The following is an 18,937-nucleotide window of genomic DNA, read 5'->3' on the forward strand; positions in this document are numbered from 1 at the left end:
ATTCCGAAGTAATTATTAATGAGGCATGATTAAACAGATGGAAGTCAGCAGGCTGTGCTATTTTCAGTTAGGAAAGGTTCAGAAATAGTAAGTGTAAAGAAAAGGTGATCCTTCACAGTAACTTTATACAAAAAGCTACTTAGGGGAAAAAAGAGAACCAAATAATACACATGTAGTTAAATACTGTGTAGCCAACTCCAGAGCACAGGAGCATGTGCTGGAGTTTGGTAGTGAAACACCACTCTGCCTTGCTCTGGCTGAGCAGTTCCACACCATGGTGCAAAATAAACCATTGAGAGTTTTGAGTTTTACCACTCAGAAACATAGCTCCACTGAGCTCATGGCTCTATTAGAACACAAGAACTAAGTTGTCATAAAAATAAATTTATTTTCAGGACTTATAACAACGTGAATTCTTCAGGATTTACTCAGATCTTACAAAACACACATAAGGTAAGGAGGATATTAAATTTTCCTTCCAACACCTGACTCCAGCTTTTTGAGTAGACAGGAGATTTCAGGTTCTGTGAAAGAAAATATTTCACATATTTATCACTGAAATTCTTTTCATAAATCATAAATTCAGGACTAAGCTTTTCAGCATAAGGTTCAGGCTGTGTTCAAGATGACAACAGGTGCACAATTCTTAATAAAACACAGGCACTGTCTTATTTTACTGACAGGGCCCCCAGAGAATCTTGCATCATGTTGGTCACAGCGTCCTAAGTTACCGAACTGCAAACAAATTGCACTATGCAAGACTTGCAATGCAGAATAGCATCAAGGTTGCAGAAGAGTAGCTTTTCCTAATGTGGACAGTGCTTGATAGAGCCATATGAAGAAAGCCACATGCTTCAACTGTAAACCTTAACAGCTTTGGCCATCACATTAACTACATCACAACATTGTGCGTATGTTCTTTTGCTACCTATGGAGGTGAAGAACTCTGCTTCTGCGTGCCAGATCAAGAAAATACAGGTAAAGAACACCAACTGCAGCCAGGGCTTCATCTTCCAGATAGCTCAAACCTGTAACAAATTAAAAGGAAAAGGAGGAGTAAAAATGATTAACTTCTTTGTAAGAAAAAACCCCAAGGCATTAATCTTCATCTTCAGTCATTTCACCCTCATGAAAATTATTTAGATCTTGAAATACTGAATTCTAATCAGTGAAGCTTGATAAAAAGTCTTCTTCAACCACAGGAGCTGTTAAGTTTCAGATGCTATCTGGTATACTCTTTCAGATTTACATGGAAGAGACTGCGGTCCATGGAAGGCCCACACGACAGATGTGGAAGCAATGTATTTGTCCACTGAGACAGTGAGAACAAGATCTTCTGCAAGGACAGCTCAATGCCTTCCACTTCATGCATAATTATAGCTGGAAAGTAGGAGAGTATACAAAGTTGTATTATATTCCAATAATAATAAAAGTCTATATTAAATGGTCAGACTTGTAGCATGCTGTGAAACTCAGTTATATAAAAACTGTCTAGAAATACAAATAGTGAGAAAGACAAATAAAGAAATATAGCCTTTTGTACCGTGGAAGTGGCAGCAATGGTTGGAAAAGTTGAAAGTGAAATTTCCAACTCTGCTTATTCAAGATGCATCATCCCAGCATATTGGCCTCTGGGCACGGCCCTTATGACTTCTGTATTTCAAAGGCTGTGCCAGCTTCGAAACCCAGCCCCTTGAGATGGAGGCTGAAAGCAGACTGTTACATTTCTAAGAACACAGCTCACTGAGGGCATGGCAGGGAAAGCCAGTCTGAGCAGACAGGCAGACAAGGTAGCAGACAAGTGAAGTAAGGGATGCAAGGTCTGTACAAAAGAGCCTCCTGGAAGCTGTAATTCTCCTGGTAGCTCTGATGGCCAGGACTGCCTCTTCCAGGGAATTTATGAGGAGCCTGCACTGCACTTGAATCAGCTCACAGCTCACTCCGGAGCTGCCTGTTCACTAAGCAAGAACAGCCACCACAGTCAGCCCTCACGTACGAGTACTGCAGCTCAGCAAACACTGAGCTCTCGTGTAACACCCATGCACACGGTGTCAGAAGGAAGATGACAACTGTTCACCTTAATTCAAGAAGCAATTATTCTTTTTTCCTACCTGTTGTAACTGGGTAAACTGGCAGCTGGAAATGACCACTTGCAACCCACTGTTACTCCAAATACAGTAAACAACATGCAGCTATTTGGGGCAAAATGGAATCACTTAAATCTGATGAGAAAAGGGGATGAAGGGAAGGGAAAATACATGGAATATCCTAAAATTTCAAGCAATGCAGCAAGTGGGAAGGTATTAAAATAAGATAATTCTGGAACAACTCTAGCTCATTATTCCCTTGGGCTCCACATATCTGCCTGCACAACACGAGATAGAAGGTGAAAGGTGGATATTGCCCTTTCCTTCTGGGATTTTCAAGCCCACAGCATGATAGAAGCCCTCACCCTCAGTTGAGCTCACCGGTGCCATGGACATAAACACCAAACACATCATCAGTGATACTGTCATCACTTCAAGCATTAGAAATAGCTCTGTTCTCTGCTATGTATTATCGCATGCCAAGATGACTGTTTTTAAATTATTCTTTTGATTGCTTTAAAAGACTACATGAGGAATCAGAAACATTTACCACAAGTTTGCAAGCATGACTAAGCAGGAAAGTGTCTCACAGCATCATAATAAGTCTTCTCCTTTCCCTCTTCTGTTTCTCACCCCCCCTGCAAACCACATATTCCCAAAATGCTTGTTTAAGTTAGTTCAGAACTAGTACATGGGTAATCTGAGAATTGAGTAAAGCTGAATGAATAGTACCATGCGGAGGTCTGCCAATACTAAAAGCCACAATAAGTGATGTAGCAGAAAGTACAGCAAGTGAAGAGCACTTGGGAAGTACATTAATTTGGATATATTAAGACACAAATGTCCATCTGCATAGTCTGTTGTCATTTCATGGAGTGGTTTTTTGGATGCACTACACAAAGCCTGGCAAAACAATTACAAGGGAATTTTCCAGTTAAAACAACACCACTCTACATTCTCCGCCCTGCACCTCCCCACCATGTTCTCTCATGGCTGAGGATATCTGCCAAGAAGAACACTTACTACAGCTAGCAGCTTGTCTTTATAGCAGATCTTTAACAGCTTTACCATCCCACTCAGATTTACTTGAGTCAATAAACAGAAACCTCAGTAAACAGAGAAATCAGCTCTTGCTTGAACAAGCAGGACACCTGGCTGCAGGGTTTTTAAATTGTTTATACACATTCTTTTCACAGCTGTTACTCAGAAAACCAGCACAAATAGTGAATTACAGGAGGCTGAACATAATGTTATAACCACATTCTTGGACAGCACGAGCATGTGTGCACACACACGTATGCATGCCCACCCCACCATAGCTAAACCATCTGCTAACAAAGAGGGTAAGAGAGGCAGAAGGGACATTAGCACCTCCTACCTCAATAACTGAGACAAATGTTTATAAAGCCAGTGTGTTTTATTCAAACAGAGAACGGAAGAACTTAGTTGCATAGAAATGCCAGATAAGAAGTCTGTGTAACACAAATACTGCCTACGTTTTTGGCTTTTTTTCAACAGCATCGTCAAATGACAAAGACATCATGCTGGACAGGTGAATTTAAGATCTCCTTTTATTTAAGTGAGAATAGCAACATTCCTCTGCAACAGATGGAGACGGCTTGAGCAGAGCCACTGGGCTCAGTTCAGCCTGGGGCTACAAGAACCCCCCCATGCAGGAACTGAGAGCAGGCAGTTCACACTGTCCTGAGCTAGTGCTGTAAGATGGCCCAGGACAAGAAGCGTACTGCCCTGGCTTGTCAGGCTACCTCAAGTGCCATCAGCACAGGGATCCTGAGGCCATGTGTATGTAGGAGATGAGCACTTACACCACTGCCTTACCTAAAAGGCAGTTCTCACCACAGTGAGAAGCTGTTCCAGCAACACAGATAGAACTGAGCTTCTCTGCATACAGTAACACATATTTAATGTTTTGCTCCTTTCCTTCCCTTAAATATGCCCAGCCAGCAGAGCTAAAAAGCTAATGAAATGGATATTGTACAAACACTTTACTTCTTTAGAGTGTAAGACCTCAATGAATCATTGCTCCCACTGGAAAGAGTGCTGTCAGACTTCAGAGAGCACTGGCAGAAGGAAAAGAGGTTCTTATAGACAAAATAGACCAGGAAGGAATTTTTCTCCACAAGTTAGACTGGATTAATTAAATAAGCTTTCTAAAAATTCTTAATCAAGAAGATATAAAAACATGGACCTGACCTATAAAAGAAAAGCTGTTTGCACATCTACCAGGGTTATCAGTTTTTCACCCACTCTGAATTTCATAACCAGTCATGGGGGATTCAAGCCAGCTCCCACACAAGCCAAAGGGAGGACTTTTTTCAGGTCAGAAGAGGAAAGAAATACTTATTACTCATCCAGTCCCTTTAGGACTCCCACTTCTGATCAAACTGATAGGCTGCAGTCTCCATTGTACACCACAGAACAAGAGCAGCACCCTCACAGAGCCTTCCTTTAGACAGGAGGCAGCCATCTACCCACATATGCTGAAGCTAGAGGCCCTAAAAACATGAACCCCTCTCCCCTCACCCCACCAAAGAGCCTCAACAAGTACCATTCAGTTGGCACAATGGTGTATAGGGGGACTTGATTTGCATTCTGTAGCTTTTTTTACGAATGTAATAGTAGCAGCACACACAATAGCGCAACTCGCATCTTCAATTACCTATCTCATGGCTGATCATTCACTCCTGATGTCAGCTTTCATTCCCAGATGAGGGTGTGCTCAGAAGAACAAAACAAGTCAGAAGAAACCCTTCAATTGCCTGGCAGGCTAACTAAAAACAGGGACTGACAAAAGCGAGTCCTTCCTCCAGGATCCAAATTTGCACAGACTTCTCACGCAGAAGAATTAAACTAAGCGGAACCAACCTAAGACCAGTCTGTGAAATTTAAAGAATAAAAGTCATACCCTTTATTGTTGCTTATTATGGCAGATCAGGCCAGAGTGTTACTCCTGCTGTATTGTGAACTCTAATTTTGATCACATGAACTCTGGAAAAAAAACACAGTATTCTTCTACTCCACCACTTAGACATGACAGCACTCCCTTTCCTATCAGGCTTCTCCAGAAGAGGTATAGAACTGGGGTGTAATTTAGCTGCTCTAAACTGCTACCAGCAAAGTCACCTCTCTTTCCAGACTAGGTACAGGAGGGGGAACATTTCACAGGGTTAATTTCAGCTCCTGTGAATGCATTTCTTTTTAAGTCTATATTTCAGTTCCCTGTACGTAAAACTCAGATGACATTACCTCACAGCTAAAATAGGTATAACATGTAACAGACAGATCAAAAGTGAAAAGAGAGCACTAAGGGTGCAGTACTTCACTGATCCATACGAAATTACAGTCAAAAACCTGCATACCATCACTGGCCGGCAGACTGCCAACTCACTGCTTCAGAATGTTACCAATACTGAGCTCAGATCACAGCAGAAATCACTGCTCTGTCAGTATCTTAGGTCATCAGACATTCTCTGCTATACATTTCCTTCATGACAAATTTTAATTACTCATATCAGTTCTATTTTTCTGTTTCTTCCAGGTTTTTGGTTTGGTTTTGGGTTGGGGTTATTTGGGGGGGGGGGGGGGGGTGTGTTTTGTTTTTGTTTTTTTTTTTTTTCCCAGAGCATACTGCAATGGTTTCTTCCAAGCAATTAAGGTAGACTATTGTTCCCTAGTTTGGTTCTATTCTTACAGACCCACACTTTGCTACAGGGGAATAAATTTAGTGAGACAAAGTATCACAACTAGATACTGTCAAAATCTGATTAATATATTATTTTTCCAAACCATCCCAATGCAACAACTTACAGGCTGATGACACAAGTAAGTGTTACAGCCTGTCTCCTCTTCTGTGCTTGCCTATGCTATTAAAGACACCTGAAAAATCACTGCTAAAGCAGCTGCTTCCACATGCATCTAAATTTAAAGTATCATGGTGAAATCTAACAAGCAAATCACTACTTCAAAGTCACCTCAGGCCACAGCTCGGTTCTTGGTGCATATACAGTTGAGGCCCACATGACAGACTCTGAAAAATGGTCCATCCTCAAACAGCAATTTGAGGTTGGACTCTTGGATGAGACAGGTCTGTTTGGGACTTCTCCAAATGCCAGTACTTTCCACCCACTGTCTTATTGCTTGCAGACACAGCAAGAAGTACTGAACTGACTGCGCAGCTGGCTTCATCACCTTTCCCCTCCACAAACAATGGAGCTTCAAAAGTAGGCAACAACTTGCTATCAGTATTGATGGCCATAGACAAGGCTAATTATATTTAAGTGGAAAATGGTACAAAAAAACCTGCAAGATTGCTTACATACTTATTTAGAGCCAAAAGATGGTCTGAATTGTAAACAGATTTTCAGGATGTTGCCAAGGAAGAGCTTCTCTCAATATCTTTATAAGAAAAGCAGCCATAAAAAACATCCAGCTTGTAGCAGTACTTCAAGTCTTGCAGATTAGTCTGACACATTAGCCAGAAGATGCCTGGCACATGATGGCACCTATAAAACTATTTAAAAATTATTAAATACTACGGAAACATATTAATTTTATCCTAAGAAAGCAAACCCTCACCACTGGCTGAAGACTTTGAAACAAGTAGTTTAGGGCCAAAATTCATTCTCCACATTAACTCAGATGCTCCAACGTTCAACCACTCCTCTGATCCAAAGAGCTTTGGATTTAAACGCCTGTCAGTGCCCTACCCAGACTGCACTGTCATATCTTGACCCTCATGTCAGGTTTCACGACATTGCCGGTGCAACATGCAGTTACCTTGCTACAAATAGCTAGCTCTCAGTCATACCCAGGGAGACACAAAAGGCATTGCTCCCTTTCAATATTAGGTGCCTCTTCACCAGCAAGTTCTCTTCTCTCTTTATCACCAAATAACTGCTTCCCAGCCCCTTCCTCCAGTACACACTGGATTTACTGCTCAAAGCAGCTTAAGTCAGCATCACTACCTTTCTTGCCAAAGGGTTTAATGTGCATCTGAAAATAATTATAACTGCCTTGCAAATAATACAACATGATTGCCTCGTTTTTTTAAGGCAAGCCAAAAGAAAAGGAGGAAAAGCTGTTCATTTGCACGCATTAACAAGGATACAGCACAATCATGCAAAACTGCATGCATTTCTTCTAATATAGAATGGCTTGTGTTATCCTTCATTATAATAATAACCTTAGAAACTATAATTATCTTGATTAGCTCCCAACAGTTTTTTTTAAAACCATAGCAAAGAATATTTCTTCCGCACTCCAGCAGGCAAGAAAATTCATGCTAGTCTAAGGCACAGCAAATCTGCCTGCATCTTACTCTGCAGCATCTGCAAGCTCATCCCCTATGAAGCAGCCTAGAGTCAAATCCCACACTGTTAGCAAAGACAGCAAGACTGCATGCTCTTTTTCCACTAGAGCTTATTTTTCAGCATCAGAATTTAGAGTGCACTTTACTGTGCAAAGCCCATAATTTTAGTACATCATGATACTTAACATAACCTTCCATATGCTCGTATAGCATTAAAAAAATCTTCCTGTTCAGAAAGAAGGGGTTTTTTTAATATAAAAATGTCTACTGTCGGTGAACTGTTTCTTTCAATTAATATCAGCAATTTAATTAAAATCAGACATTATCTCAGAAGTGCGGGCGTTGACTCTATTCTAAGATCACCCTAGAATGTGCCCCCTACCATACTGCACATTCTCATTTCTCAGACATACAGAAAACCATACACAAAAATCAGAACTAGTCATAGGAAAAATATCTATGTTTACAGCTTGCTTCTTTGGAAGTTTGCCAATATGCACAGCATGGAAATTATAAACAGACTGGATTCCTGACTTAAACGTAGGCTGAAAAACTTCTTATACTAAATGGTAAATCATGCTCCCTCTGCTGTTACTGTCTTTGAAATACATAATCATACTCTGGGCTCATACTTCCTGCACTGCTTCCCAGAGTATGATTAGCTACATTAAAAAAAAAAAGAATCTCAAGAAATTACGGCATAAGAAAGAAGCAAAATTCTTGTCTGTTAGTGTCATAGCAATGCCAATTTACAACTGTAGAATAATGTTCTACCTGTAAAATATGAGTGCAAGTTACTGGTTGCTATATATATTTACAACATACCTGCAGGATTATGCCCTAGGTCCTTAATGCCAGAAAGCTGAAGTATTACCCTGGTGAGGATGGCTGTTGTGGACTTTCAGCTCAGCTTTGCCCTCACAGAGCACCTATAAAATTAAGGGGCAAGAGGTTACGTTACAAAAATGTCTTCTGGGAAAGCCTACCTTCAGTACTTTCTACTGAGGAACAGGGGTGATTACTGGCTAGGAATACCAAACACCACAAAGCCAGACAGCTCCAAACATAGTCTTTATTTACACAGCCTCTTTCCTCCTTGCTTCCAGGTTATAAGGACATTCTTCGGTACTTGAAATAAAATTATTCCTGTCTGGTCAAAAGCATGTTTTGCATTACTATGCCACAGCAAGCTATGGTGCCCCAGCTGAGCTCTGACAACGCTCTAGACAGTGCCTTTAGCTTTCACACCAGCCTGCCCTCCGCTGTTTTTGCACAACCCTTTTCCACCCAGGCTTCGATTACCGCATCGTACCGCTCACACACCCGACCGTCTGCGCTCTCCTGGCTTATCACCCCAGCTCAGCTGCACATCTACGTGCTTTGACAAAAATAAGGACAAGCATTTTTTGGAAGCCAAATCTCGGGTTAAAACAAAACGAGACGGGAGTAGAACAAGTGGGTTTGGAACACCTTTATGAGGGTTAAGACGTGGTCTGCTGTACCTGGAGCCTATGGCAGGCTGGAAGCGCGCACACAGCAAGCTGATGCGGCTGACACACAGTAATCTTTCTAAGTGGTAATATCAGTCATCTCTAAACCCAGAGGGCAAGGAAAAGGGGAATCAGCCCTTCCACATTTTTCGTGACGATGATCCCTCCAACGTGCTCACAGAAACCCAGGGATTTTTCCCCGAGAGGTCATTTTCGGCTTTCTCCCCCAGCCAAGCTGCAGTCCCCCGTCAGAAGCCAGCGGCGGGGCGGCAGGACCGACCCCGGAGGCTGCCATTTGCTCACCTCACCAGTTCAACCCAGTAACGAGGCACCCGACCGCGGGTGCTGCTCGGAGGGAGTTACCCGGGACCCGCCGACACCAAACCAGGGGAAAAGAACGCGTTCCTCGGGGACCAGCCCCGCATTGAACCGCGGCACTTCAGAGCTGGATCCCCCTTTCCAGTCAGCTCCCACCCGCCTGCCCAAACGCTCACCTCAGCCTGACGACCACCCCGACCCTCCCCCACCCCCAAGCCCCGCCGCCGGGCAGGGCTCACCGCTCTCCCCACGCTCCTTCCCAGCGGCCCGCCCGAGCCCCGAGCCCCCCGCCCGGCTCACCCGGCAGCTCGCAGCCCCTCTCGCCGCGCTTCTAGAACCGCCCCGGCCCTTCCAGCCGCGCCGCCGCCCGCCCTCCCTCCCGCCCGGCCAGCCGGCCGGCCCGCCCCCGGCCCCGCTCCTATTGAGCCGCCGCCACGTTTGAAGCCCCGCCCCCAGCCCCGCCCCTCCTGCCGTAATGCCGCCAGTAGCGGCGCACTCCGCCCCGCCCACGATCACTTCAGGGCCCCTGAGGCGCGACCGTCGGGCCGGGGCGGGGGGTTGGTCGGTTCAAAGAGGGTTCCACAGGGAAGTGAAACACCACATGGAAGTTCTGCTTGCTTTCTAAAAAAAACCCACCTGCCTGCCCGGCTCGGAATGCCTTCCCCGCGGGCTCGCTGTTCCTGCGGCGCCGGCACTGCCCGCACCGCTGTCGAGCCAGCGTGGGCTGGGGTGTCCCCATCGGCCGACATCTTGTAAGCTGTTGGCAGGTGGTAGTCTCATGAGGAGAAGGAAAATTACGTTTAAAAGGGAAATGAGATGATCTCTGTGCTGGAACGTGACTGGAACGTACGAGCAGGGTGTGGCAGGTTCGGGAAGGAACGGCCGGTCTCCATGTTGGCACGGGCGGCCTGGCCGCCGCCAAGGAGCGGCCTGAGCTCCCGCTGCGGTTCGTGGGGTCACGGCACACCGTCGGGTGAGGACAGACTCAGAGACTGAGGCATGGACAGAGCTGAAATAAAGCCAGAGAAGATCGTTTCCCTAGCTCACCAGAACATCTAATTTACTTTCTTTCCCCTACACGAACCGGTATTGATGGCGATTCAGAGCCACCAACACCATTACCAGTCGTAACGATTACCTTAGCCAAAAATAACATCTTTTCCATATTAAAGTCAGAAACCGAATCAGACCATACCAGACACCAAGAACAAGCTACCTCTTGCTTTCCACATTTACTCCACCATCACAAGTCCATTCGCTGAACAGAGATCTAGCAAAATGTGACTGAAAAAGCCAGGTTTTGGGAGATGACTCACTATACCAGAATCCATAAAGAAAGTGGAAAATAGGGAAATAAATATCTAACATAAGGGTGCAATTTCACTGACGCTTTTAAGCAACTGCTAATATCATAAACCATAATAAAAGGGCGCGGCTGTCCTGTCACCAGAACACCCTAACAGAGCTCCATATGTTGGACATACATACACTTTGTACATTACCATTTATTTGGCTGAAGTTAATTTCCATCATATATTTAGAAAAGATTGCATTACTGTCAATGAAAGAAGCAATCTGTAAGTCTGTGATGGCACTAAAGATATTGGTACATTTTAAAGACTGTAAAAACAGCATTAGTCTTCAGAGACGATGTGACTCAGAGCCAGATTTCTTACTCATTTCTGATGCTTCTTTAACCTATTTTTATTATAGACTTTTTGCTCTTATGTTACAGAGAAATAGGGGGGTTTTTTCTCTGTTTTAGTGGAAAGGACTAAAAATGTGTTTGTAGAGGGAACACAAGAACCCATGGGTCTGTTCATGTGAATAACCAGCTGTGCAGTCCTTTTGACTGTATATACAGACCATATGATGTAGTATTAGCACAAAGAGCTTTGACTACTTAATATTTCTAAATACTATATTAAGTGTTATCCTTATAAAGTACCAGTTTTGCTTTAGCTCTGTTGGCTTTGAAATTCTTTCACATAAGCTGCTGGGCTTGCAGAGTGGCCCTGGCTGGCACCAGGAGCATGTCTCAGGTTAAAAACAGCTCCTTTGCTTCTGCCCCTGGAATGAGGGTGAGAGATTTCTGGTAGAAGAGACAAAGGAGGAGACACTGCTCACTGAGCCATGGTCCAGGGAGAGGAGGGGGAATGGCTGGAGATGTTTTTTTAACATCTGATTCTACCAGTCCAGGTTGATGTCCCTTCAGTACAACCCCAGCTAGCACCTGGAGAGCTATGACACAGAGATCTGGTTTAAAACCAGGAGAACGAAGCATCCTGTGAGTGTTTCAAGCCCTTAGCTTCCTTAAAAGTGGAGTCAAAATCCCTTTGCAAAGAGATTGGCTGCCAAATGCACACACAAGTATTTTTGGATGCCCCCTTGTCTCTCAAATTACAAGGCTTTTGTCCGAGACCTTAGCAGAGGAAATGTTAAAACTATCTAAGAGTACTTACATAGCACAGTATAGTATTTCCCATAAAACAATGCATTGAGTCAGAACAGAGGAGGCAGGGATATGTCTGGATAACAGAACTCTGACCTCAGTGTAGCTCAGGTTTCTCCCTGACAGCGTAGCTAAAAAGTACGTGTGTAAATAGACCTCGTACATGAATAAATTCTAAACTTAGCTGTGTGTCTGTTGCTCTTCCTTTGTTTTTTGTGAATGAAAAAATAATCACACCAGATCCTAGAAGAGCAAGAATGGAAGCCAAAAACCAAGTCATGCCAACATCCAATCTGTGCTGTTCAAAGATTCAGCCAAAAGTCTGACCGGTGTCTTTACATCTACCATAGCTAAAAGATCATGCTACGCTACGGAAGTGGTGTCTGCTGAAGTATCATCTAATTATCAGTCTTCTTTTAGTGTGTGCACAGGTGGATCTTACAAGCTGAGGATTTGGCACACCAAGGGAAATAAAAGCTCCATTGTCAATGACGGGCAGAAGCAGGGGAAGAGGGTGCAGGACTCGGAGGAGTCTCCTGTGCTGGCTGCACCTGTGGGCTCAGTGCTGGTGTTACTCAGTTGCTGCCTGGTACCCAGCTGACAGCAAAATCACAGAGCATTTGCTGATAGCAAAATTCCTGAGTGTTTGTCAGGAAGCCATCCTGAATCAGAAACCCTGAGCATTAGAGAAACATGGCCCATCACCAGGAAAAGTGTGACTAAGACGCAAGATTGGCCAAACGTGGGAAAAAGGCTATGTGGCCAGACATAGACATCTCACTGTGAACAGACTTGGGTACAATTTCCTCTTCGAATGATGCACTGTGCGCAGCGGCAACGGAAAGCTACACCAGGTTACTGCACATCCACAGTGCAGCACTACAGCTCACACAGCTCACTGCTCCATGCACTCACGCTGCTCCTCCACTTGGCATCTGCTCTCTGGATTGCAAGTAATTTTGTCCAGCAGCCAGCTCAGGCCAAGCTCAGGGCTGCCCTGCATGGGCTAAACAAACCCACAGTGTGTGAAACACTGAGGTGTCAACTATACCAAGTTTTGTCTAGGTGTCAACTATATCAAGTTTTGTCTAGGTGTCAACTATATCAAGTTTTGTCCTCTGATAAAACTCAGAGACCTTGGCTGCAAACAAACTCCTTGTCTGAACACTCCCCAGGCAGTCAGACCTGCACCAGGATCTTTCTGGAATGGGCAAAAGGCCCTTTGCACTTAAGACCGGTTTGGGAGCTCAGTCCCGCGAGGTCCAGAGCCACACTGATGCTGGTGCACAGCTGAGCTGAGGAGACTGGGGAGGCTGCAGGCAGCAGTCAGTGTTATTCAAGACTGCACCCCTTGAGGACACCAAAGTGCAACTAGGAGAAATGAAAGGATGGGATTTATGTCTTAAATTCTGCTGCAGATAAGCTAGATGAGAGTTAACGTGAGATAAACACACAGCGTGCAGATGGAAAAGGTCTGTCATACAGAGCGGTAGCTCCAGCTGTCTCTGTGCCAGGTTTGGGAAACTAAAGCTGGATTCGCCAGGACCGTGGGGAAGACAAACCCTGGGAGGAATCCGACGGCTCGTGTTCCTATTTAACGTAATTATGGTACAGTCGAGGCTGGTCTGGCAGCGCTCTGAACCGTGCCCAGCTGCACGTTCACAAGGTCATTTAAACTTCTGCAAATATAGAAATAGCTAGTAATTGCCTGACTAGCTTATTTAAAACTAAGTGCACCCATACAGAATTAGAGGTGTCTGACTACAGGGAGGGAAAAAGACACATATTCTCCCTTTCTTACCTTATTTAAAATGATACCACCCATATTTTAATTAGATTTTCCAAATTGTCCAGGGATGCCCAAAAGAACCAGGGGATGTAGGGATGCAAATCGTAGCCCTTGCTAAGCACTGGAGGGGCTTGCAGGAAGTGAGGCAGCTTTTGTAAATGATGTTCTGATATTCTGCTCCTAAATCTGTCTGTGGGCACTTAAAGACGGACAGCTCTGTGAAAGCACTGCGCAACTGCAGCCCTGATCGTTTACATGCATAGGAGGCACTGTCCAGGCTGAAACATTTTTTAAATCATATCCATGTTTATGCTTTTTAATCAAAGTTTGGCCCCCTCCTCAGCAAATGAGTAAGCTCTTTTGTAAACTTGGCTAGCAGGAATGATGAATCACCCTGTGTTCCCTGTTTGAACTAAGAGGAAAATACGGCAAGTCCTCGGAGTCCAGGCAAAGATGCTGATAGCTGCAGCAAAGTTCAGCAGCAGCCCCAGCTGTGGCAGAAAGACACATTCCCATCTCCCTGTGTCACCTCACCCTGGGGTGTAAGCAATGGGGAACATACCTAGGCAGCTGGCAAGCACACGGCTGCTCAGCATCACCCATCAGACCTCTACCTTCGCTGCATAGCAGTAATTTTCACTGTTAAGTGAAAGAAACAAAGGCTTTGAAGTAAGGCAGCTGGATCACCCCAGCCAAAGCTCAGAAAACAACATGCAAGGGATTTAGCCTTGCAACACATTTAATGTAGAGGTTTGTGGAGGAGAAGCACATTTTGACACAGAACAGAGAAAGTCCAAGAGGGAGTGTGGAAAAGGACTCAGGTCATGCCACGCTGCGCTGTGCAAACCTTCCTCCCGGCATGCCCTGGATTTTAACACAGATTTTGTACAAGACTGAGCGGCCAATGTAAAGCAGGCTCTATGAGTCATTCGTTTGCAGACTCCAGCATAAATCAAATCCAGAAATAGGAAAGGCCAGCCGGTCACATTATTCCTTTTAGGTTTAGGGAAAGATGTAGTTAAGAAATGTGGGTAAAAGACATTACAAAACCATGAAAAAAAAAAAATCTCAACCTGTATTTTATTTAGGCTACTAATTAGTGGATGAAAAGCCAGACCTTAAAAAAACACATATGGAACCAGGCTGAAGGCAGATCAGTATGAAATCTTTCTCTCCAGAGAGAGGATAATTTGCAGTCACTGTGCTTTAGGTGGCTATCATCTTCCGGGCATAGCTCCTTCTATGTGTGTGGGTTTTCCACATGGAACTGAGATGTATTTATCCAGAAGAGATTCCACAAATGAGGAAAGGATCACTGCATCTCTTTTTTTGTACTAAAGAGAGCAGCCCAGGCAAACGCTGCTAGCAGGCTCTGCTGTTTCACTGCTGACTAGCTCCAGCGCTATCAGCTCCATATCCTTACTCATTCTGCATCAGCCTGTGCTGGCTTGTCACATCCCTTCTTCGCACACAACATATTTTATAGACACCTTAGAAGGGAAAGCCAGCTGATGAAAAATGCTCATGCAGAGGACTCGTTAGCTTTGTGCTGAGATTCTGAAATCTCAGATCTCAGAATTAAAATCCTAGGGAGGATGACAGCGCCCTTCCGAAATTTGATTGATCACACGTGTAAGTTCCGCTCTGACAGAGCAATGTTCACCCACGACCTCCAGGCCTGGCAGCAATGAACAAGCAAAGGGAACATATCTTTCCTCCACCTGCAGAGCACTTAGTCCTTCCTTTGTGTTTCGTATCATTTGTGGCTCATGTGCAGCCTCCCAGGCCAGAAGATGCTAGGGTCAGTCGTCTTCCCAGAGGTCTCTCCTCTCACATCAGGAGCTGCTCCTGCAAAGGATCTTTTCGGAATTCCCATTTCAGTGTTGAAGCAGGGCAACCCTGGCAGTGTGAGTCCTGATCCTTCCTCTGAGCAGCAACATCTGCACAGCAAAATGCAGTGGTGGAACTGTTAACTTCAGGAGTTCCAGAAATCCTTTCTGGCACATCACTCGATTTTAAAAATATTTGGCTGTCTTGAACAGTAGATCTTTATTCCTTCCCAGGCAGAAGAAGTACAGTGTGTGCACTGTATACTCAGGATAAGTAAACAGTGAATGCCTGAGCATGGACATTCACTTAGAGGTATTAAATAAGGCAGCAAATTCCTTTCACTTCAGCTGCTGGAAGGGGAAAGCACATCTTCTACATATGCCCATGCTCTAATTTCATATGTAAATTCACACTATGCACTTGCTAGGGTTATTTCAGAGCAAATACATTTCCTTGCTTGGCCTGTGATAGGACACACCAGGCAGTTCATTTCTGGCATGATCCAGGGGAAGTGCAGGAGTCAGAGACTGCTCCCATAATGACTGGTTCTACAGTAAAGAGTATGTGGTGGAAGCACCATTCAGCTCCTCATTTTCTAAGCACATTTGAATACACCAAAGAGCTTAAATCAGGATGGGATGTGTTCTTCCCTAACATTATAAAATCATCAACAAAAAGAGAAAGAAAGTAGACAGGCAGAGGATTTAAACTACAACTGCAAGAAATGTAATTCCGTATCTGTAAAGAGTATATACATTTAACAATTGCTGACATTTGAGCAGATTCAAGGGTTCTTTATAGGCATTTGTATAACTTCTGATATAACTGTGATGATATAACTGTGTGTTTTTATTTCCTAGTCTGCTCTTTGTTATGTATGTCTTTACTTCAGCTCTATTTAGCAATTACTGAGCTGAAGCGTTCTAGTTAATGAAGATTTAAGCTCCATGGTTAATCCAGAAAAATAATATGTTTGGAAAACATCTATTAGTACAACCAAGAGCCTAAGTAACAATATCTTCTGTAAACATAAAAAATGTCCCTTGGCTTTTTTACTTTCTCTAGAGCTGGATACAAATTCAAAAGAAAATGAAATCATATTTTCTCATTTCTAATTGAAGAAACACGTTATAATACCATAAAATAAATCTTCATTCACCTTTCCAGTCTGCTGAATCTGGCTTATATTGCATGTATGGGTGTGACAGTGGAAACTTACCATGTGAAAATAATTTTGGCCCTACAGACAAATCTTCAGCGAGTATAAATTGTAAAACCCTACTAATTTCAGGAGAATTAGTCTTCTTTAATTAGCAAAGTTTCAAGCCCCGAGAGATGAAGCTATTTTTAATTAGCTGTGGATCAGACCCTGCTATTGTGGCCTAACATGCTGTCCCTGTAATGATTTTGAGGAGCCAAAAATTAAATGAATCGCCCTGGGCAAAACTAGTATTTGTGTTAGGTTTTCTTTAAGGACGCAGCTTGTGGCACAGCTTTGCAGCTGCGGTTTTACGCTGCAGCGCACACGCTGCCGATGGGCAGGCAGCGGCAAAGGGCAGCGCAGGGAACACGGCCACGGCTGCCCAGCTCCCGGCAGGGCCTTGCACGCCGGCATCTGCCCTTTCCACATCGCTTTTAGGGATCATCTTGCTGCAGGAAATTCAAGGATGCTCTTGGGCTATTGGAAAGTTCCCTTAGAGCCATTTGGCTGGGTAAAGCGACTTTTCGTGCCTCGCTGCGGCAGTATTACTTGTTTATTTCACAGGAGCCATCTCAAGGCAACGCTGTGGTTTCAACCATGAGCTCGGCGTGGTGTTGGCCCCGAGCTGCTGCCCAGGTCTCTGCAGGACCCTTGGGAAATGTCCTCAAAATGTCACTGCTCGCCAAGGGCTCCAGCTGCATTTCCTCCTGTGGAAGAAGGTGTTACAGCTGCTCTCCCCCCAGGCCCCGGCTTCTGGCCAAGGCAGCCTACCAACCCTCTCCCAGGAGGGCAAAACACCTCGTTTTTCATGGTGCAGAATTAAATAAGGTTCCTAATACTTTATTAGCTCCTTATTAGTTGTGCCTCACTGAGCTGTATCTCGGTGAAGGCTGGCACTAATCTTCATCCCCGGGGCCACAACCAGCTCTGCTTTATGTTCTGCTGGGGACCCATTAGCTCCAACTGTAGCCAGGGTTACCAAAAAACACATCCATCCCCAACAGGACACTGCACGCAGCGGAGAACCACCCTACCTCCTGCGGGTCCCAGTCGCCCTCCCTTTCCCCTCCGGCGGGCCACGTCCTCTGACTAATTCCCTTCATTTCAAAGCAGATCTGTCCTCACCCTGTTCTAATTAACGACCTCAGACGAGCCACGCAGCACCCCAGCGAGCACCCACCCTCGCGGTGTCCCGGAGAGGAGCGAGAGGACGTTGCTTCGGCCGAGGCCGTTCTGAAACCTCCTGCCTTGGCTGCCGGGGCTGGGCGGGCAGAGCCGGGGGTGGGGGGGTATCAGGGGTTTATTTTGGGGGGGGTCCTGCCCGCAGGGAGGCTTGCAGGGCAGCTCGGGATGCTCCGGCGGCTGCCGGGCTGTGATTCCCGGAGCGGCCGGGAGGGAGCACGCCGAGCTCGGGCCGTGGGGCGGGCGGCGGCTCCGGGCTCTTCCCTCCCCGCAGCCGGAGACCGGAGGGGCCGGGGGGGGCGGTCAGGGACACGGAGAGGGGGGGTCGGCTGCCCTTGGCAAGCGGCAGCAGAGCTGAGCATCGGGGGAGAGCAAAGGCTTGGTCTGATGGGCTCCCCCCCCCCCCCGCAAGGCTGGGAGGGGGGGATATACAGCATCAGGTTTAATTTGCAGCAGAAGAGATTAAGCTTGACATTATTCTTTTAATATCAAGCTGCTGGGGGTGCAACTCCTGCAAGCAGCACGAGTAACCTGCCAGCCGGCTTTCGGAGGAGTTGGGGGCTGACATCTTCGGGGAAGAGCAGGACCAACCAGATCCCTGATCGACCAGATCTTTCACCAGCTGGAACGGGGTGAGGGACTGGATGCCTCGTCTAGCCCTACCCATGCATCCATTTCCAGCCTAAAAACTTCCACAGCTGAGACTGAACGCTGAAATAATGAACATTTTTCTTGCTGTAGGTGCTCAGAACAAATCCATTCTGCCCCCCCCCCCCCCCCCCAGTAGCTGTGCTGGCTCCACATGGCCATGGTAAAACAGTTATTACCCCCAAAGGGAAGAGTCTGGGCTAGCCAAGGAAGCAGAACTGGATAATATGCAAGTACTTGTTACCTCACATCAAACTTAAATATAAATTCACATTTTGCCAACATGTTGTGGCTACACATGTAAGCAATATATTTCACTATGTGTTACACAAATAATTTTTAACATGATACCAGCTTCTACTGTACAGAGTCTGGGTACTACCAAAATAACTGGCACAAAATTCAGGAATTAGATTTAATGGTTCCAATGGTTCTGTTATGACCCAACTGGAAAATGACAGGTATTTCTGTATTTAGGATGTGTGCCTTCTCTTAAAGTAAAAGAATGGAAATGTGTTCTGCAAAACCAGAGGATCCTGCCCTTACCATTAAAAACATTAAACATACCCAAATACAGACCGGTGATTGACTCAGCACCTCGATGCTGAAAC

General features: G+C 45.2%; 1 protein-coding gene across 5 annotated transcripts in view; it reads right to left on the reverse strand.

Annotated features, from left to right (window-relative positions):
• The window catches only part of P4HA2 (prolyl 4-hydroxylase subunit alpha 2), a 31,058-nt gene extending 21,440 nt beyond the window's left edge, over window positions 1-9,618 (reverse strand). For 4 of the 5 annotated variants that reach the window (XR_011322464.1, XM_069772818.1, XM_069772820.1 and 1 more), the window contains exons 1-3: window positions 9,525-9,618; window positions 8,242-8,345; window positions 929-1,028 (exon numbers count right to left, since the gene is read on the reverse strand). Coding sequence is in view for 4 of the 5 variants with exons in the window: in XM_069772818.1 (XP_069628919.1) it covers window positions 929-1,010 (82 nt within the window). In the remaining variant the exon portion in view is untranslated. The remainder of the gene's footprint in view (window positions 1-928; window positions 1,029-8,241; window positions 8,346-9,524) is intronic. The other variant, XM_069772819.1, reaches the window with a different exon arrangement.
• Window positions 9,619-18,937: the final 9,319 nt, after the last annotated feature.

The sequence above is a fragment of the Haliaeetus albicilla genome, chromosome 27 (genome assembly GCF_947461875.1).
Source record: "Haliaeetus albicilla chromosome 27, bHalAlb1.1, whole genome shotgun sequence".
Lineage (NCBI taxonomy): Eukaryota > Metazoa > Chordata > Aves > Accipitriformes > Accipitridae > Haliaeetus > Haliaeetus albicilla.